This window comes from Pygocentrus nattereri, chromosome 7, assembly GCF_015220715.1.
Source record: "Pygocentrus nattereri isolate fPygNat1 chromosome 7, fPygNat1.pri, whole genome shotgun sequence".
Classification (NCBI taxonomy): Eukaryota; Metazoa; Chordata; class Actinopteri; order Characiformes; family Serrasalmidae; genus Pygocentrus; species Pygocentrus nattereri.
The window spans coordinates 4,153,073-4,175,323 of record NC_051217.1 but is presented as its reverse complement, the minus strand read 5'-3'; the positions used below and the strand labels follow the sequence as shown (position 1 = coordinate 4,175,323).

The 22,251-nt window shown below is 39.9% G+C and overlaps 1 protein-coding gene across 2 annotated transcripts in view; it reads right to left on the bottom strand.

Moving 5' to 3' along the window:
* Positions 1-1,534: 1,534 nt before the first annotated feature.
* tango6 (transport and golgi organization 6 homolog (Drosophila)) overlaps positions 1,535-22,251 on the bottom strand; it is a 34,281-nt gene continuing 13,564 nt past the window's right edge. For both annotated transcript variants that reach the window (XM_017690943.2, XM_017690950.2), the window contains exons 14-18: positions 22,012-22,069; positions 17,766-17,924; positions 10,945-11,096; positions 5,438-5,551; positions 1,535-2,463 (exon numbers count right to left, since the gene is read on the bottom strand). In XM_017690943.2, the coding sequence (XP_017546432.2) occupies positions 2,287-2,463; positions 5,438-5,551; positions 10,945-11,096; positions 17,766-17,924; positions 22,012-22,069 (660 nt within the window). In that variant the 3' untranslated portion in view covers positions 1,535-2,286. The remainder of the gene's footprint in view (positions 2,464-5,437; positions 5,552-10,944; positions 11,097-17,765; positions 17,925-22,011; positions 22,070-22,251) is intronic.

The following is a 22,251-nucleotide window of genomic DNA, read 5'->3' as shown; positions in this document are numbered from 1 at the left end:
ATGTTTCAATGCATCAGAACATCTCAAGAACCACCACAATGTCAAAACAAGCCACTTTTCACCAGCCACTTCACTAGGAACAGCATTCTTATACTGTTGGACGTTTTACATGTTTTCACATGATTGCATCACATAACTGCTGCACACTCATATTGCAAATCTCATGTTGTACCACATCCTAAATGAGCTCTGCTGGATTCAAATCTGGTTACTGGGTAGGATACTGAAGTACCTTCCCGAAGCAACTCATTGTCATGTTCTTGAAACCAGTTTGAAGTTACTTTTGCTTTGTAGTAAGACACAATATCATGCTGGTGGTGGCTATTAAAAGATGGGTAAATTGTGGCTATAAGGGGATGCAGATGTTCAGCAACAAGATTTGAGGTGTCCTTCAAATGATACTTGACCATACTATTTGCATGTTTTAGCAAAATTTGAGATTCATCAGACCAGGAGATGTTTTTCCAATATTTAACTGTTCAGTTTCTGAGAACGCATAACCAGTCTAGCCTCTGGTTGATCTTCCTGGCTTAGAGCTGTGGAACCTGATATGGTCTTCTGCTCTTGTAGCCCATCCACCTCAAGATTTGACATATTGTGTTCAAAGATGCCTTTCTAATCATCAGTGTTTTAATAAGTGGTTATTCCATCAGTACAATCAAGGCCTTTCTCTCTCTTCAACAAGCCATTCCAGCCCACAGAATTGAAAGCGCCTTGGCTTTTTATTTGAAACATTCTGTTTTTAAAGACTATCATGTGTGAAAATCCCAGATCATCAGTTTCTGACATACTTGTCTGGCACCAATAACCATACCACAGTCAGTCAGCTAGATCAGGTGCCATGTGTGAATTAAAAGCTCTTGACCTGTGTCTGCATGACACAATCTGTGTACTGAACTGCTGCCAGGCTGTTTGGATAACTGCTCGACTGAGCAGGTATACAGATGTTCTTACTAATTGGACAGTCAGTGTACATGTTAAACTACAGAAAGCCAACCTCTGAAAGAGAGCTGTCCATTTTACGTGTATACTAGCTCCAATGCTTGTGTGTGAGAGAGCAAGTTATTTCCAATTTTCAGAGCTGCTGTCATCAAACTCCCAGAAATGACATGGCTTACATAAATGCATGAAAATATCCTCTACTTGTGGCCTAGATGTGAACAGCTTTTTCACAGTGGAGTGATCTGAAATAGAAAACATTTGCTATCTTGTACATGCCACATTGTTTTGTATGTATTAGTGTGGGCCAGGATGTCTACAGAACTGTGCAAAAGTCAGAGACCACCCTTCATTTATTTAATTACCAAGACAGTAAATAAGCATGTTATTTATTTTCCAGTAGCATTTTTATCCAGTTCCTTTATCTTTCCCATTAATTATGCAAATGGATTATCTTATATCTAATCTCCTTAGCAAGATCTCCTGGAAAATGAGAAGCTTGTACTTAATGGCTATTCTGACTGGAAATGAAAGAAATTAAGAGTTGTCTCTGACCTTTGCACATGGGAAAACAAGACCATGGAAAAAAAAAACGTGCAGAAAAATGAATATTTATTTCAGTATGACTCTCACACATCGCAAATGCAACATTTATGAGACTGCATAAATTCTGTCTTAATAGATAAATGGTGGATGTTTTCCGCATCCTTCATCAGCTCACAAAGCCAAGAGGAGGACATGTGGAGTGCAGCCATGGAAAATTTCAGGGGCATACAGACACCACAACTCCTTTACAAGGAGTGATGAATTGCCCTGCCTTGTCTTACAATGCTTCCAGCGATGTCACAACCCTGCTTTTTCTATATGTAGTACAAACAGTGAGAAGAAAAAAAAGGCAAACAGGCAGTATTTTACTGGTGCTGAAGAGAATGCTGACTTGGGGTGTGTGCAGAGGGAAACAAATCTTACATCTGCCGCACTCTGCTTTGCTCAGGCTGCCCTGTGACCCCTATATGTCCACTGAGGAAAGGCTGACTGCTGGTTTCTGAAGTTGTAGCATGACCACCTGGTCTTATGTGTGACTGTGTGGGCAATACCTTTTTTTTTTTTTAAAGCAGAAATTGGAGAAGGAAATCCAAGTGGTAGCCAAAATTTAAGGCTGTCCAATAGCAACATCCCCACACTTTCCTCTAACTGGACAGTCCTAAGAAATCTTCCTGTGAGATGTTTCACAGAGCAAGATTTCTTAAAAGAAATAATTCTCTACATGAAGTTAAAAACTAAAGAGAGAGCTCATGTCTGTGAGAAGTGTTATGTAATGGTGGAAGGCTGAATAGGTGCCCAGACTTAGGGCAGAACCACTATCTTCTTTTCGAGTTTTTGCTGAGGGAAGATGAACTTTCTCATAATATCATCCAGCTCTTCCAGGGCCAGCTGAGCATGGAGTACAGCCACCTCATCAGAGTCTGTGCGCACCACCCACTTTAGAGCACGATAGAGCTCCAAGAGAACATCTCCCAGGACCTGCAAGGAGAGGGAAAATTAAAAACAGACAATCACATGCTTCCTGACTCAGGTGTTCTGTTTCTGCCCCACAGCTGGAAGAAAGAGAAAAGACAAAAGAAAGAGTAAGGAGCCACTTTGAGGATTCAGCTGTTTCTGCTGCTCTAAACTAAAGGCCATCAGCACTCTCACCCCGCCTTCTTAACCCACCTTTGCCGTATTATTACTGACTGCAACAGCTGCACCAAGTCCCAAAGCCACCACTACAATTACTCACTCACAGCAGGACTGCCATCATTGTTCTGATATTGATCAGGCAATGCCTACAAAGCAGTGCCTCTCTCAATCTAGCCCTTGGCATTGTTTACAACGTAAATATGTCAGTGGATCCAAAAAGTCAAGTGTAGCTTAACATTCTCTTATATATACAGAATACACAGGACTGCCACAGCAAGGGTCAAGGCAGTAACTAAAGGGATGAGCGGTGTCATAAAGCAAGGTTTGTGTTGACTGGCAAACAGATAGGGCTTTGGAAGGGTCAGAGGGTCAGTGTGGCTCTGTATGAAGAGCAAGTGTTTCAGGTGCAAAATGGTATCCTAAGGAAACCGCAGAACTGCAACTGTCATGAACTGAATTTAGAACCCTTTAGAAACTCACTCTGTGCAACACATTTACTTTATTAAAGAGATTTTGCTACTTTGCAGTTCTGTCAAAGACTGTAAGAGAGAAACCTTGTGGAACAGTAAAGCTTCAAGGAAATTTAACAATAACTGTGGGTTCTTGAGGTTCCATATCTTGGACTGTATGACTCAAGCAGAACTCTCACACAAGGCTGGCAGGAGCAGTGAACAGTTTGCTGGGAGATGGTGTGCTGCATTTGAAGGAATCTATATTCCAAGGCTTTGATCTTTTCACTTTGAAGCACTTTATTTTGACAGCGGTATGCTTAACTACTATCTCATGATGAGAGGTCTGAATGAATCTAAAACACCAGTGACATCAAAGCTAAAAGACACCAAACCATCCTATAAACACTGCTACAAACTACAGCCCCGTTTCAAAAAACTCTTACAAAATATAAATAATAACAGAATGCAGTGATGTGCAAACCAGTTAAATCCAATAAGACAACATATCAAATGTTGAAACTGAGAAACTGTATTGTTTTTTTGAAAAATATATGCCCATTTTGAATTTGATGTCAGGAACATGTTTCAAAAAAGTTGGGGCAGGGAAACAAAAGACTGGTAAAGTCGTGTTATGCTAAAAAAACACCTGGTGGAACATCTCACAAGTAATTAGTTTAATTTGCCACAGGTCAGTAACATGACTTTGTATAAAAAGGGAGGTGGGGGGGTCACCACCTTATGAAAGACAAGCAAGCAAATGCAATAATTCAAGGATAATGTTTTTCAGCGTAAAATAGCAAAGAACTTGAGGATTTCATCATCTACGGTACATAGTACACAGTAAATGAGTCCGGGTGCTAAACATTTGGCACGTTATGAAATGAAAAATACAACAAAGGAGACCCCAAACTGTCGAGCAGCATCCTGTATCAAGACAGAAGGGGGGGGGGGAAAAATGTAATTCTCATAACTACAGCAACTGATCCATCAGTTCACATGCTTGCTAAAAGAAGAGGTGATGGAACACAGTGAACATTAAACAAGCCCCTGTCCAAAGAAGAAGGAGAAGAAGATGAAGAGGAAATTAACTCATCACAATAACAAACATTTTGGAATTTTAAATATAAATATTGTAATATGTCCAGCTTACAGACATTTTATACAGCTTATACTTCGACATTTTGATCTCTGACATTTGGTTTGCGCCTCTTAATATAAAGTCTTTTTGGTCATTAGTTTGTAGCAAATCTATTTTTTTTGTCAAAGTCTATACTGGTTTTCTCCAGATTTTCTAAAAAGGGTGGAGAGTTCTGTATATTGTAGAAGTTGGTCTAAAACACCTCATAATGTAATAAGGATTTTGAAAATAATATTACACCATACTTTATAGGTAGCACATACTTAGTATATAACAGAATTACTTGAATGTAATAGAGTAAGTCTAGTGTGGCAGACAGGAATGCCAGGCAAAGCAAACCACTTCAATCACTTTCACAGTAATGACTCCTGAGTGCCAGTGCTGGCTAAAGCCATGTCTCAGGATCTCTGGATAACTGTTTTCTTAAGCTCCATGACAGGCTGTAATTACAGGCCACTACTGACCCTCCTTCACAAATTTGACCCATGTGTATTGTTTGAGTCTTTTTGCACCTTACTGGAACTATACTCATGTAGTGGTATACTCATAAGTATACTAGTTAATAGTAGTGGTACAATGGTTTGAGCTTACAGTTAGTTTTAGATGTATTATCTATTGTGTGCTGGAATCAAAAACAATGATTTAGCCATTGCAATACTAATACAACTCAAAGATCCAATGAGCAATTTATTATTGTGTGCCTTGAGCATCCAACCATCAAACCATTCCACATCAACAGATAAATTAAATGGCAAATATATTTGGTCTAAATATTGCAGGCCCAATAAAAAATACACTAGTAAACCAAAGACATCAGAGGCTCCCCAATGTTTAATATATTGCAAGATATACTTAAATTGCAATACGGTATTTGCAACCTATTGCAAGGCGCTGTAGTCCAAGAGTGATGCTGCAGTGGGCGTGGCACTATATTGGCTTAAAGAGTGAACCAGGCCATGGGAACCACAGTATACATAAAAGGATGACTGGAGAAAATACATGTTGCTTCAATGAGGGCTAGACTAAATAAGAGAGCAGTAAATGATAGCCCCCTTCAACAGGTCTGCTTCATCTGCACGGTTCCAGCTGCCCACAGAATTTCTCCATCTCTAAAAACCATATGTGCTGGTCACAGGGGTCAAAGGAACCAGTACACCAAGCCACAACACTTACATATTTATTTACACGTGTTTAATGAATGATCACATTCATGCTCAAATACACCTACCTGAGTGGTTTTATCGCTGAGGCCCCTCAGTAAAAGAGCAATGACGTGAACTGCAGCTCTCCGCACCTCTGCCTCTTTCTCAGTCTTTATCAGGGCTGTGAGACATGAGCTCAACTGCAGGAGAAATAAAAACAGAGGTCAGAGATCAGACACGGATCTGTGGATTCGTGCAGACTGCAGTGGTCCGCAGTGCTGCGGCCCATGGTGATGGCATGTTGGGTCAATTAATGATCGAACATTCCAACACATAAGCAAAAAAACACACACACACACACAGAGTCAGTGAGAGCAGCCTGTTACAGGGCCGTTCTCATGAATAAGCAGGTCTGTTAGACACAGTGACAGAGCTGCTTATTCATGAACCGATCTGAGCTGCCCCCACCCCTGTCCAACTGTACCTCAGCTACGTTTACTTAGAGACACAACATGCACATTAAATGAACAAATATGTAGAAATTCACATCCATTACATCTACATGTTAACTTACAAATACACACATACAGCACATATTCATACTACGCTCACATTTCACTAGCTCAGCTATTGATCGAATCAGATCTGTGACAAAAATAGGTCTCAGCACTGAGGGATGGGGGAAGGGGCTCAGCAGATGTGAATTACTGCTGCCTTCAAGTGGTCTCGGTTTTATCATAAAAATGAGTTTCTCTCCAGGAGGCCCCCCACCCTTCAAATGACGAAGGTACACTGAAATGCCTGATGCAACGTTAACTGGGGCATCGGTGCAATTTTCATCATGATGAAACAAGCGAACAGTCCATTAGAAGAAAGCAAAAAAAAAAAAACAACAATAGAAATAGCAAATTAATGTTAATGGTAATTTTAGAACTAAACAACCCACATTACATGCAACACACATGTTCAAAGGCGCCCATAACACAGGGATGCAACAGTATGTGAATTGTGGGCTGATGACATATTTGACATGTACACCACTACATTGGTGCTGACACACAAACAATTACCAAACGTAAAAATTGGGACTTTATCTACTCCAATAACCATTATAACAACAATAACCAGACATTTTTGCATTGAAATCTAGCATCGCTTAAACACTCTGCTCATCCATTTTAGAAAAAAAAGCATTTTGAAATCTTGTTTAAATCTAAACATCTGTCCAATGCAGAATATTTTTTCCCTTGATACAGATATGGTTCTGATATCATCCTGTACTCTTATAGAGACAGTATGTCAGCTGATTCCTAGTCAAATATTTCACCACCTACTAAACTACTGCCCGATCTATACTTGAGAGCAGCAAAATTATGTATGCAGCTTTTTGCGCACACACGCACACATATTGAAATAAGAGATCTTACATTTTAGTGAGAGCTGAGACATCCCGTTATCCCTTCATTATAAAGGCCTGCCTCCTGTTCTCATGCTCACCTGCTGATGTTTTCACCTCACCTTTACCCTCAATCACAGTCTACACTGCAGTCTCAAATAAGCAACATCAATTGCAACCAAGGATCTAATTATGGATTAGTAATTACAGACCGTCTGACAGCGACGGCAGAGTAACTGACTAATGTAATAAATCCGTCACTGAATGACCGGACAGCCTTCTTTAGCACATACTCCAAGACTTCCAATCAATGACACGTGCGGATCCAACAACAAAAGCACCGCATATAATTTCATACACGGTCAAAAGTTTGGACACAGCCGCCTAAATATGTTTATCAGTCTTAAACACATTACAAACACTGTGAAGTTCAAGGCTACATATAAATTTATTTCTACATTTACAAATAAATAAATACTTTGTTGAAATGCCACACCAAAAAAATTACAGATCTTATTTATTGCGGGAAAATATTAGAATCATATTTACATTTATGGCATTTAGCAGACGCTCTTATCCAGAGCGACTTACAAAAGTGCTTGTCATTAGTAAATTAGTAAATTTAGCCAGCCAATCCTTGGACCAAGGTAGACGATGGATTATTTTAAACTGAATGATGGCGTGCCTTAAACTGAAGACGTGTGTATTCCATCCAAAACGTCTTGCCACATCTCTGTTGATATCTGCGCAATTTCCTCCTCCCACTGTTGTTTCAATAAAGTTAGAGGCTTCAAATTATATGAATTAAGCAGAGAGTACACCACACCAATGCATTTCTTAGACTGTGGGCTGGTTTTCAATATAGTGTCTAAATAGCTTGATAATACAAAACTACGAAGCTGTAGGTATCTAAAAAATGTGACTGAGGAATATTAAAATAATATTTCACGTTTTTCAAAAAAATATGAAAGCATCTTCAACAAACAGCTCACTATTCTGATTCCTTTCTCAACCCAACATTTGAAGGCACTATCGGCACCAGAGGGGATAAACATATTATTTTTCATTACTGGGCTGTAAATTGTAAATCCTAAACTGTGACCAAATCTTAAAGGAATGTTTCACAATCGGATTTAAGGAATAAGTAGACAAGGGCTCAGTCAGAGGCATCCTTGAGCAGAATAGCGTGTGCAGTGAGATATGGCTACACTTTCCATTGATAACCACTTGGGAATAATCTGATCATTAGGAATATTAATCCAGTAAAGCCCTAATATTAGAGGCCCAATAATAATATTGAAAATTTGGCAAGGATAGTCCACCATGCTGACGATGTCATTGTAGTGCATCTTTGCATATTCAGGGGTTTTTATTACTCCAGAGAAAACCAGATATCACAGACACACACACAGACACAGACACACACACACACACACACAGACACACACACAGACAGACACACACATTTTCTAAGCCGCTTCTCCCTCAGGGTCGCCGGGGGTGCTGGAGCCTATCCCAGCTGTCATTGGGTGGAAGGCAGGATACACCCTGGACAGGTCGCCAGTCCATCGCAGGGCAGATAGACAGACATACACAATCACACACACACACTCACACCTAGGGGCAATGTAGCATGTCCAATTGGCCTGACTGCATGTCTCTGGACTGTGGGAGGAAACCGAAGAACCCGGAGGAAACCCACGCAGACACGGGGAGAACATGCAAACTCCACACAGAGAGGACCCCGGTCACCCACCCGGGGAATCAAACCCAGGCCCTCCTTGCTGTGAGGCAACAGCGCAGATATCAATTTGTTTAAATAATATATAAATAATATATATATATATATATATATATATATATATATATATATAAAAATAAAAAATGATTTGTCAGAAAAATGGAGAGACATTGAAACAAGTATAAAAATCTAGGCAATACATTCATTTTAATGGTATTAACTAAAATTAGCTCAAGATCTTTCCCAGACATGCAATACACGGAGGAAAATTAGCATCATAAAGGTTTTTAAACTTGTGTAATCCAGACCCCTAAGTATTTTATTTTTTTCTGTGTTTATCTTAAAAGGGAAGGAACTAGAAGTAATCTTCTGAGAAGCTGGATTAATCAACAAGCTCACATTTTCGCAAATTAATTTTATAGCCAGATATTACATTAAAAGTCTCCAGTAAATTGAGTAGTTTAGGCAGACTAACAAGGGGCTCAGATAAATATAGGAGCATGTTGTCAGCGTATAGAGAGACCCTCTGTATATCCATAATAGGGGTCTCATCACGCAAGGCTGTTGCTAGTGGTTCAATCATTATGGCAAATAAATGATAAGGGGCAGCCCTGTCTAGTTCTACAATGTAACAGAAAAAAGAGGGATGGGTTCTTATTTATACAGACTGCTGCTAAAGAACGTGAGTAGAGAACTTTGATCCAACTAATGAACTTTGGGCCAAATCTGTATCATTTTAATGTATAAAAAGATAATCCCACTCCATCCGATCAAGTGCTTTCTTTGCATCAAGTGACATTACTATCTCTGGAATACTGGATGGAGTGGGATCGTGGATATTGAGAAGTCGACGGATGTTAAAAAAAAAAGTCCTGTTTGATCATCAGATATTATGGAGGATAAAACTGTCTCTAGTCTGCCAGCCTAAATCTTAGCAACAGTCTAAAGGATTTTTATCTTCTTTAGGAATAAGAGATATGACTGCTTGACACATGGTTGGAGGTAAGGAGCCAGAAATAAATGATTCCTCGAATACAGAAATGAAGACAGGGGCTAGATCCTTAGCGAATTTCTTAAAAAATTCACTCTGAAACAAATCTGGTCCTGGGGCCTTTCCATTGCATAGGTTTATTATAGAATAATATTAATTAATTAAATTTAATAATAGAAATATTAAATTTGTCTCGTGAAGTAACTCATCGAACCTATTGGGTTCATCCACCTTACAGAACATTCGCCTTCACATAAGCCGCTGCCTCCGCTGGATCCCGAAAGTCCTTTTCTAATCCGTTCTGCGTGACGCAGAGCCCGGCTGGATGGAGAACACCGTAGTGAATGCCCTCTCGTCCTTAGAGTAGTTTCTTAACGTCCTTGGAAGTGGCTCTGGAGGGATCACACTGGAGGGATAAGTCTGGGAAAATGAGAATTGTAGCTCCTCTGAATTTCAAGGGTCCTGTTTCTCTGGCACAGAGAAGAATTTCGACGCAATCTTGGTAGTAGTGCAGTTTCACCACAATAGCCTGCGGCGTCCTGCCAGGCCGCTGCGGTTGAAGACTTCGGTGTGACCTATCGACCAACACCTCTTTATCCATGCGCAGAGCCTCTTTTAGCAGCTTTGAGACAGCGGTCGGAGAACTCGAGCCTTGTCCCTCTGCCACATTCAGTATACGAATGTCTGATCTCCTCATTCTCCGCTCCATGTCGACGCACTTTTTCCTGGAGATTAACCACCTGCGCCTCGAGCTTTCGTACCAAGGCTTGGTGAGCGGTCACCTCGTCTGAGCATGCAGAGAGCCCGCGGTCCATTTCTGTCTCCATCACATCCAAATCAGAGCGAAGTAACGCAACGTTGTTGACTACTTCTGTCTTTACTGCTTGGAGTTCGGCCTTCACACCATCAAATTCGGGAGCAAGAGAAGATTGTAGCTCTGACCTGGGAAGTGTGGAAACGTCCGACTTCAGAGAGGAAAGAATCTCGGCTTCGTGTCCGCCATGTCAGATGGTTAGCTGACGGCGGCGAGTCACTAGGCCTGTTAGCGATGCTCTTCCCCGTGTAGGTGTATTGACGCAAATTCTTGGCCATGTACACGTCAATATCAAAGGAGTCTAATTAAAAATGATAAACTTAGGAATATATCCTATACAGTTTATTGAGCCAAAGGTGCCAAATATATAATTTTATATAGAATTTTAGCAGAGCACATCAAACACACAACCTACTCCATTCCCGGCTCACTAGCGCCCCCTTATGTCTTCAAATTTATACGAAAATGTGGAAAATAATAGAAAGTCATCTACAAATATGTGTCCACATTTATGACTTGTATTGTACAATGCCAGTAAGTGCCCAGCTGACTGATTGGACATCTTAATAAATCCACATCTCAAAAAAAAAAAGAAAAAAACAAGGCTAGTCTGCTGGTGGACTGCTAAATTTTTGGGCAGTTGGTCATTACCTCCTGTGCCAGCGGGCCGAGGGAGAACTGGAGGCGCTGGCATAGCTCACCCAGATTAGAGAGACAGCTGGCACGCACGCTGCTGTCCTCATCCCGCGTACCGCTCAGGAATGCACCAATCAGCGGACGGCCATAGTGTGGTGCCAGGTCACCTGACAAACGAGACAGAGCTCAGCATCAAAGCACAGGTACATATATGCTCATTCATTTTCATACATTCATGGCAATTACAACAGGTAAGCCTTTGTTAGTTAGTGGTGGACAATATGATGATATTTTAGCATTATCATGACATTGTGCTATTCAAATACTGTGGATATCAGCAGCAACTAAAGAACACTGACCAACTACACTGACCAGCTCTCATTGTTAAACTTCAACCTCTTGAAGCAACCGCAGACATTCTATTGAGAGTGCAACTTTCAGCTAATACAGCACACATAAAAATAAAACTTTCATTATGATTTGAAAATCATTGTTGTATCTAGTCTTGTTTTGAAATAAAAATACAGTAAAAGTAAAAATATATAGACTTAAATCTGATGACACAAAATGCAAATCAAATGTAAAGTTAAAAATACGCAAGCATGTCAATTAATTGAATAGACAATGTAAATTCAAAAGTACAGGATAATGACTGAAGAAGAAAAAAAAAAACTATATCAAATAACATTATTCTTACTGAACCACACAACTTTGAATCCCTGAATTCCTTGTTTTGGCCAAGCCCTTTCTGTTACACTTATGTATGGCTGATGCCCTGATTGACTACATGACTCGTTTCAACATCTGAATAAGAACCAATCCAATCTGCCCACTTTGGAACTGATATGCAGTTACTCAACTCTTCACTTCTCTTCATGGTACACTTTCATTTTTGTCATGTCTTAACCCATTTATTCCCACCAGTCATAATTCTGACGGATGTTGCAGGCAGCAGATCGCTCTCCATCGCGTCTCCAGACTCTGTCACATGTGCTCAGTGTGAACCTGCTTTCATCTGTAAAGATCACAGGGCGCCAGTGGCGAATTTGCCAATCCTGGTGTTCTCTGGCAAATGCCAAGCGTCCTGCACTGTGTTGGGCTCTGAGCACAACCCCCATCTGTGGACGTCGGGCCCTCATACCATCCTCATGGAGTCGGTTTCTAACCGTTTGTGCAGACATATGCACATTTGTGGCCTGCTGGAGGTCATTCTGCAGGGCTCTGGCAGTGCTCCTCCTGTTCCTCCTTGCACAAAGGCGGAGGTAGCGGTCCTGCTGCTGGGTTGTTGCCCTCCTACGGCCTCCTCCACGTCTCCTGTTGTACTGGCCTGTCTCCTGGTAGCGCCTCCAGCCTCTGGACACTACGCTGACAGACACAGCAAACCTTCTTGCCACAGCTCACATTGATGTGCCATCCTGGATGAGCTGCACTACCTGAGCCACTTGTGTGGGTTGTAGAGTCCGTCTCCTGCTACCACGAGTGTGAAAGCACCACCAACATTCAAAACTGACCCAAACATCAGCCAGAAAGCAGAAAGGTACTGAGAAGTGGTCTGTGGTTCCCACCTGCAGAACCACTCCTTTATTGAGTGTGTCTTGCTAATCGCCAATAATTTCCACCTGTTGTCTGTTCCATTTACACAACAGCTGTGAAATTGATTGTCAATCAGTGTTGCTTCCTAAGTGGACAGTTTGATTTCACAGAAGTTTGATTTACTTGGAGTTATATTGTGTTATTTAAGTGTTCCCTTTATTTTTTTGAGCAGTGTAGAAGATGCAAACACAGGAATGGTCACAATTGTGGCCAGTGGGCTTACTTCCTTTCTGGGGGCACAGCTGCATGACCCTGTGTTTTACCTCCCATTAACTGATGTTTTTAATGGTCTTACTGTCGGTTCTGCAGCATGTGACTGTTTTACAGTTTTATGGCACTAATTTATATATTTGATGAGTGTCTCCTGTATATCGCATGTGTTGTTTATTTTTAACTGGTGAAACCAAAGATGATTTTCCTTCCTTAGCAGGACAATAAAGTTATTCTAATTCAAATTCTAATCACACCGTGGATCTCATTTGCTATAGACCACCCTAATCAGCTGTTTCTATTCATATAGTTTGGTGTTGAAGTTTTTAACATGATGGAACACAATGAACTTATAAAGACTACACACAACATTTCCACCATTATATTTGTATGCTGTCTCTATTTTTTTTGTTTGTTTGTTTGTTTTTTGTACATGACTCACTGCTCATCAGTTTAGTCTTTTATTACCTGTGTATTTGGGTCTAATTATCTATAACCATTTGTAACAACTTTGAATATAATATGCTTTTAAAATACCCAAAATAGCTGATTATTTCTTGTATGAGTAAAGCCCACTGCAAACAGTGTATATCATGAAACAGATGCAGCATCTGACCACAGCTGAGAATTTATTTAATAGATTTAATAGGTTAATTAAGTGGATCCTTTAGGATTTTTGCCAATAGGTTTAATGGGACACATCCTATTGCAGTAGTTCATCCCAAGGACTAAACCCTCCTACATGGACAGTTGCTACAACTGAGAGATTTAAACTGGTGTCTCTCAACAATTTAATTTACCCAAATATCCCTTAACTCATCATTTCAGAGAAAAGGGTCTTTTCTATTATCTCAGACTCTGACCTGTTCCACTGCATCAGCTCTAATGCGCACGCTTCCTCTAGAGAGTCACGATTCAAGTTCTGTCACATCTCACAAAGTCTAGGTGCTGCGAGCTGTCCAGCCTAAATACACACACACATACACAGAGCTCTGAGGTCACCATTCCTGTTTCAATCTCTCCATCTTTGTGTGAAAGTCTGAGAAAGACTCAGGCACATTCCTAAAGCATGAGCTAAGAGCTGAACTGGTACTTCTTCAACTGTTCAGTGTAATTCGGCCAAATAGCAAGCAGTACATTTACCTCTATGATGAACATACAGTCCCCAAAACCACATTTTAACCACTATACATCATTTTTTCCCCCAAAATAAGCCTCATTATAAGAGATATTAGTGCTTCTTTCTTTGCAAAGAGACAGCAGGTGTTGCATGAACTACCTGATATTGTGTGCCTATTAGTCTGAGCTAGCCTTAATTCAGTGTTAAATGTCTGGCATTTGGCCACCCTGAGTGAGTGGATGAGGTGGGTCCAACTGGACTGAATCCCTACAGCTGCCCAAGCCACAGAGAGCCCTGTATTAGACACATTTAGACCTGGCAGAATTTCCCAGGACCCCTGTGGTTAGACCCCTTATGGGAGAAGAATGTCACCTTCAAAAGCAGTCATGTCAAAAGAGTGTCTTAGCCATTACAGGTTAAATGGATTGGAAAAACAGGTGGATCTGTAAAAAAAAAAGGCGTCAGCAAAATTGTAATAGTCTCTCCTTTGATCCTGCACCTTTTGACTGCTGCCATCTGTCTGTCTTTTAATTAGCCACACATTAACATAAAATGTTAATTAGGCCAAAATATCTGCAATGAAGTAAATTTTTATAGGAGACTGAAACAGCATCTTGTGGGAATATAAATATCCAGCTACTTATACTGTATTAGCAGAGGTAAGAAAAGAAATGTCCAACTCATTAGATAATGCTTATGAGTTGAGGATACTGTGCCAGGAGCAACAGCTCGAGTGCAGTGATGGAGAGGGAGGCCAGGCACAGAGGGCTGTGGGTTGCTGGTGCAGTGTAAGAGAGCCGATGAGGGACTGACTGTGTGTTTTTGGAAGTGAGCGAAGCAGCTGTTGGACTTTTTGAGAGCATGTTCTGTTAGCTGTGAGGAGCAGGGCCAAACTGAGACACCCCAGGGCCAGAATGAATAACCCACAGACACAAAGAATAACCCCACAACTGTGCTGGGGACACGGCACTACCCTGATCTCTCACAAAGGAACAGAAAGGAGAAAAATAAAAGAAGCTCCAGCTCTGAATGGAAAACACAGTGTTAGATCAACTATGGACACAAAATGGAACAACAATGAAAAATAAGGAGACATTTTAAGAAAGCCCTAAAGATGAGACAGCTCAGACAAACTCACAGACTGTGTGTTAGAGACAATAGTCACTGGGATGTAAAACCCCTGAGCTCCCATCTATTCAATTAGGATTACATAGGAAACAATTATTTTGAAAATTGCACCACAATTCGACTTGAATCTTTTGATGTGATATGGATTCATTAAAAATAAAAATGCACAAATGTGATACTAGCATAAAAAACGTTTGGAATCACTTTGGTCATTTTATATACAACAACAACTTAAACAATGCAAATTTAAATACTCTAAAATGAAAAAACAAAAAGGGGATGTAGATGTTTCGGCCAGTATTTAAAGTGTTTTGGTAACAACAGCAAAATGGCAACTTTACAGGAGAAGGAAAAAACCTACTCTACTTTTAATGTAAGTCAATGGAACCAGACGTCATTCCAAGTCATTTTTTTAGTGCATTCATAATGAAATTTACACACAATGTAAAGAGTAACAAATATTTTAAAACTATATCAAAAACTGAAAAAACAACAAAAATGGAGATACAAGTTTTTCTTCCATACACACATATACAAATATATACACATATATATACACACACACACACGTATATATATATATATATATATATATATATATATATATATATATATATATATATATATATATATATATATATATATATATACACAGTGGGTTGCAAAAGTATTCAGCCCCCTTGAACTTTTCAACCTTTTGCCACATTTCAGGCTTCAAACATAAAGATATGAAATTGACATTTTTTGTGAAGAGTCAACAACAAGTGGGACACAATTGTGAAGTGGAACGAAATTTGTTGGATATTTTAAACTTTTTTTAGAAATAAAAAACTGAAAAGTGGGGCGTGCAATATTATTCAGCCCCCTTGCTTTAATACTTTGTAGCGCCACCTTTTGCTGTGATAACAGCTGCAAGTGGCTTGGGGTACGTCTCTGTCAGTCTTGCACATCGAGAGACTGAAATTTTTGCCCATTCTTCCTTGCAAAACAGCTCGAGCTCAGTGAAGTTGGATGGAGGGCGTTTGTGAACAGCAGTTTTCAGCTCTTTCCACAGATTCTCGATTGGATTCAGGTCTGGACTTTGACTTGGCCGTTCTAACACCTGGATACGTTTATTTGTGAACCATTCCATTGTAGATGTTGCTTTATGTTTTGGATCATTGTCTTGTTGGAAGATAAATCTCCGTCCCAGTCTCAGGTCTTTTGCAGACTCCAACAGGTTTTCTTCCAGAATGGTCCTGTATTTGGCTCCATCCATCTTCCCATCAATATTAACCATCTTCCCTGTCCCTGCTGAAGAAAAGCAGGCCCAAACCATGATGCTGCCACCACCATGTTTGACAGTGGGGATGGTGTGTTCAGGGTGATGAGCTGTATTGCTTTTACGCCAAACATAAGTTCGATTTTGGTTTCATCTGACCAGAGCACCTTCTTCCACATGTTTGGTGTGTCTCCCAGGTGGCTTGTGGCAAACATTAAATGAGACTTTTTATGGATATCTTTGAGAAATGGCTTTTTCTTGCCACTCTTCCATAAAGCCCAGATTTGTGCAGTGTACCACTGATCGTTGTCCTATGGACAAAGTCTCCCACCTCAGCTGTAGATCTCTGCAGTTCATCCAGAGTGATCATGGGCCTCTTGGCTGCATCTATGATCAGTCTTCTCCTTGTTTGAGCTGAAAGTTTAGAGGGACGGCCGGGTCTCGGTAGATTTGCAGTGGTCTGATGCTCCTTCCATTTCAATATGATCGCTTGCACAGTGCTCCTTGAGATGTTTAAAGCTTGGGAAATCTTTTTCTTTCCAAATCCGGCTTTAAACTTCTCCACAACGGTATCTCGGACCTGCCTGGTGTGTTCCTTGGTCTTCATGATGCTCTCTGCGCTTTAAACAGAACTCTGAGACTATCACAGAGCAGGTGCATTTATACGGAGACTTGATTACACACAGGTGGATTCTATTTATCATCATCAGTCATTTAGGTCAACATTGGATCATTCAGAGATCCTCACTGAACTTCTGGAGTGAGTTTGCTGCACTGAAAGTAAAGGGGCCGAATAATATTGCACGCCCCACTTTTCAGTTTTTTATTTCTAAAAAAAGTTTAAAATATCCAATAAATTTCGTTCCACTTCACAATTGTGTCCCACTTGTTGTTGATTCTTCACAAAAAATTACAATTTCATATCTTTATGTTTGAAGCCTGAAATGTGGCAAAAGGTTGAAAAGTTCAAGGGGGCCGAATACTTTTGCAACCCACTGTATATATATATATATATATATATATATATATATATATATACACACACACACACACACACACACACGTATATATATATATATATATATATATATATATATATATATATATATATTTAAAATTTATCATTTTACAGCATTCTATTAATCATTTGTAATGACAATCTTGAAAGTTCGACAGAACTAGTATATAAAAAATTACTGAAAACACTGAACATTGATTCCAGACTTTTTACACTGTAAAAAATTGTAACCTAGCAAAATTATTTAATGTGGTAATAAGCAATGGAACTGGTTTTATTCAACTCATAAATACTTGGATTGCTTTTTTTTTTTTTTTTTACACTGTAGTGCAGATAATCATCGATACCACAAGCTTTTGGATTTTTATGTTTGTAAAGGGCCTTTGCGTTGTGTATGGCCAAAGAAATGAGTGCATACTCCACTGAATATTATTGTAATGGACAATGGTCTAACACTCCATTGAATCACCGCGTTCAGATTGACGCATCAATGCATTTTCACTTACCCATGGCCCTGCTGGCTCTCATCAGAGCCTCCCCCACTTTGAGGCGTGTCTCCAGAGATCGCCCCCTGCTGATAGAACCTGCATTCGGCCCTGCCTGGTACTCAGCCAACAGTCTCTGCAGGATCTGCTCAGGGAATGAATCCGCCAGCACCACCAGCCCTGAGGACACACAGAGGAGAAAAATAGGCCTCAACTTCATTCAAAGTCAAAAGAGACTGACCTTAAATACGTGTATGCAGCCTATCCTTCACATACACAGAGCAAAAGGCATGTCATCTCTGTTTAGAGTGAAGCCACATAGACAAAGTCTCTCAAGAACTTGCAAATATGCTGAAAAGCATAAAACAGGCCTCATGGCATAAGTGCACATTATATAAAAGATTTTTTGGTTTTGGGAAAGCGATGCCAGCTAGGCCTCTCAAGGACACTGGGGTAATGTATCTAAATCAGTACTGCACAAAAGCAGCAGGAGAGCAAGTATAGCTATGACCTTAAAAAGCATTGTGCAGGGTGTCTAGTGTTATCCACAAAGGACCAGTGTGGCTGCAGGTCATTCAGTTCAATTAGTCTCAGTCTTCAAACAACTGATCACTTGAGCAGGAATGAAAACCTGCAGCTACACGGCCGTTTCTGGATAACATTCTATGGTTTAAGAATATGCTTAAAGAGCCCATGTCATGGAAAAATGAATTGTCCTTGCTGGAAAAAAAAAAATAGTGTACTATGTAAACACTGTTACACAGCTGTTACACGTTTCAAGGGTTACCTCTCACTCCACCGTCTTCACAGTCCACACAAGGAAAGGTTTTAAACACATCATGGCTAAGATGCCACAATCACAAAACCATTGACCACTCTCTTGTTAAAACGGTAAGGAGTGCTATTGCAGACAGTCTGTAGAAGTGGCATTGGAAAATGATGTGGATGAAGGATGACTATTTTTTCCCCAACATTCCTAAGGATTTCAGTATGGACTTTCCAATTTAATCTGTACATCTCAGTCCAGATTGATGTTTGAATGAAGGTGCAATACAGGGCAGCCATATGGTACAGAAGCAATATAGCAGCGTTAAAATCACAGGGGAAAAGAAAAAAAAAAAACAGGCTGTTTAATAAGAGATAAAGAGTGGATGAAAAACAGTCTTGACAAATAAATCTTAACAAACATTATAAACGGATTTCAGATGATGGAAAATAAATGAGAAAAATGTGAAATATAGGCAACCTAAAATACACTATATGGACAAAAGTATGTGGACACATGAACATCACACCTATATGAGCTTGCTAGACATCTCATTCCAAAACCATGGGCGTTCTTATAGAGTCGCCCTCCTTAGTGGCTATAACAGCTTCCACTCTTCTGGGAAGGTTTGCCAAAAGATTTTGTAGTATGTATGTGGGAATTTGTGCCCATTCAGTCAAAAGAGCTTTTGTGGGGTCAGGAACTAATGGTGGATGTGAAGCCCTGGATCGCAATCTACATTTCAGCTCATCCCAAAGGATTCAATGGGGCTGAGGTCAGGGCTCTACGCAGGCGACTGGAGCTCTAACACACCAAATGCATCAACATAACTATCTAAAATGTCTTTGTGTGTTGTAGCATTAACATTACCCTTAAGTGGAACTAAGGGGACCAAACTGAAAAACAGCCCCAGACTAGTATCCCTCCTCCACCAAACTTTATTGTTGGCACTAAGCATTAGAGTTGGTAGCATCCTCCAAACCCAGAATCATCCATGAGCTTGCCAGATAGTAAAGCTTCATTTTACTGCTCTAGAGTCCTGTGGCAGCATGCTTTACACCACTCCAGGCGGTGGCTGGCATTGTGCATAGTGATTTCAGGCTTGTGTGCAGCTGCTCGGCTATAGAAACCCATTTCATGAAGCTCTTGATGCACAGATCTTTTACTGATGTTGCTTACAGAGGCAGTTTACAAATGTGTAGGGAGTGCCACAAAAGATTGTAGAAGAAAAACTTTTTATGCACTACATGCTTTAGCACTCAGCAGCCCCTCTCTGTGAGTTTGCATGGTGTACCGCTTTGGGGCGGAGCTGTTTTTGTGCCAAGATGCTTCTGTTTCACAATAATAGCACTCACAGTTGGCTGGAGTACCTCTAGCAGGGCAGAGATTTCACAAACTCTCTCGTGGCAAAGGCGCCATCCTATAACAAACAACAATTTCATGTTGAAAGTCACTGAAGTCTTCAGTGTGACAAACACCTGAACTCGATAATAAAGAGGAGTGTCCACATACTTTTTGCCATACAGTGTATCTTGAGAAAATGAATGGGTCCTTCAAAACCACATTGGTATTGTTTCTCCGAGACTGGTCTCTATGCTTGTACAGCACACAGGTTACGAATGTATCAACTGACAAGCGACATGATGGTATTCACTGCTCTGTCAAATGACAGTGATTTATGACTTACAGCTGATGTCTGGTCAAATCTAGAACTACATGGTTTCATGAGATCAGTGATTATTCTTTAAGATTCTGGGATTAGATTGCTCTGGTTCTAATTTTGGTTCCAGGGCCACACAGAGGAGGGGGTTTAGTGAGCCAGCAGAGAAGAGAAGAAAGGGTGATATGTGCAAATATGGACAGATTTTTGTTCAAACTGAGTAAACGTTAAAGACCATGTGGTGCTGGCAATTTGTCCTACGTTATCTCTGTGAGAATAAAGGAAAAAGCTTGACGTCACTGCTATTTAAAAAGCTGGGTGGACATCCAAAATCCTGCCAGGCATGATAAGAGACAAACACAGTCCAAGATAGTCTGTGGAATAAAGGATTTATTTATCAGCTTTATAGTTTCAAAGCTCACTTCCTAAAGCTTCTATAGCTCAGGAACTGAAAGATACAATCGAAAAAACTTGAACACAATATATTACGTGAAATGACTTAATGAAAGCATTAAGCAAATCTGAAACGTCAGGAACTTATTCCAAAATCTGACGGTTTTTGGGAAACTTACAATGTAAGATTATCTCCTTTGCATTCTCAGGACAAGCCAAGTGAAAGCCGGCAAATAAATCCCAGATATTTAGATATTAACAATGTAAGTGAATCAGATCTCATAAACTTTAACTTCTTAGCTGACACAAAGTTATAACTCAGGAGACAGTTCATAAGGGATCATCCTGACTGGTTCAAATCTTTTAAAACACTTGAGTTGGAAACCGAGGTTTGAAAAAAGCTCAATGTTTTGTTCACAAACACATTACAGACCATTTTCAAGATTTCTTTTCTTCAGGAAATGTGTTGTTCAGGGTGGGTTCCATATATACAAGAAATATCAATGCAATATTATGATTATCATCATCTTTATACTGCATCTAGCATCTCTTATTCACATGAGCTATGTGGTGTCAGTCGTGTGTGAAACCCAAGACAGAAGCAGCTCCGTTTGAAACACTCAATTTAACTATATGACAGCAGCACAGGCTGAATTGAAGAATCTGAAATTAAAGCACCGCAGGTCTGGGCCACTGGCCGATGTAACTGGATATTGTTTATGATCAGTGCATAACCCTATAATGATTATTAAAAGGCAGGGAGTGTGTCAGAAAACTGACAAAGAACTAGAGAGGACTAATTTACCTTTAAACATTATACATCCTGAGAAAGATTTTCAGTATTTTCCCATACAGCTGTCCCTGTGCAGTAAAGCTAAATTATGAAAAATATAAAACACTGTTTTCCAAAGCCATCTTCAACTGAATTCTTGAGAGACTCCATTATAACAATTTTTTTTATTTGAATATAAAAAAATACCCATACACTAAAATTAGAACTATAATAGAAAGGATGTCTAAGCTGCAGCGTGTAATGGTCGAGTGGGTGGTGGGGTGATATGATCGGTTTATGGTATCAATGGTATCTCTATATTTGTTATATGTAAAAAAAAAAAACAAAACAAAAAAAAAAAAAAAACTTGCTATGCAGAGAACTAACAAAGAATGAGAAAAATAAGAGCTGACGAACAGCAAAGCATTCTGGGCTGCTCTACCTTTTTGTAATGTTTCTGTTAATTGAGCTTAAGCAGTGTGATAAATCAACAACTGTCAGCACAGCACTGTTTGACTAAAACTATATATAAACATATAAATTCACATCAGTCAATATACCAGAATTTGGCTCCCTAAATTCTTTATCGGCCACAGAATTTTCATAACGGTTTGACAATAAAATGAAGCCGTATTAAACAAGCAGTGCGGAAATACACACGTCTTGGACGTCTTACCTTGAATGGCAGAAAGATACACAAACGAGTCCTCATGCTCCAGGTTCTCCAGAAAGAGCTACATGACACAAAAAAAAGCATCAGTAAAGATAGAGAGAAAAATAGAGAGAGCCAATTCCAATGTCTGATTATTACTGTAAGAATTCAAGGGGGCATTAGCTTAGTTCTAAACACATCTTCGAAGTAACTCAATAATGACTGGCAATTAAAGCCACTGAATTTGCTGCTCTTCTTCTTGTC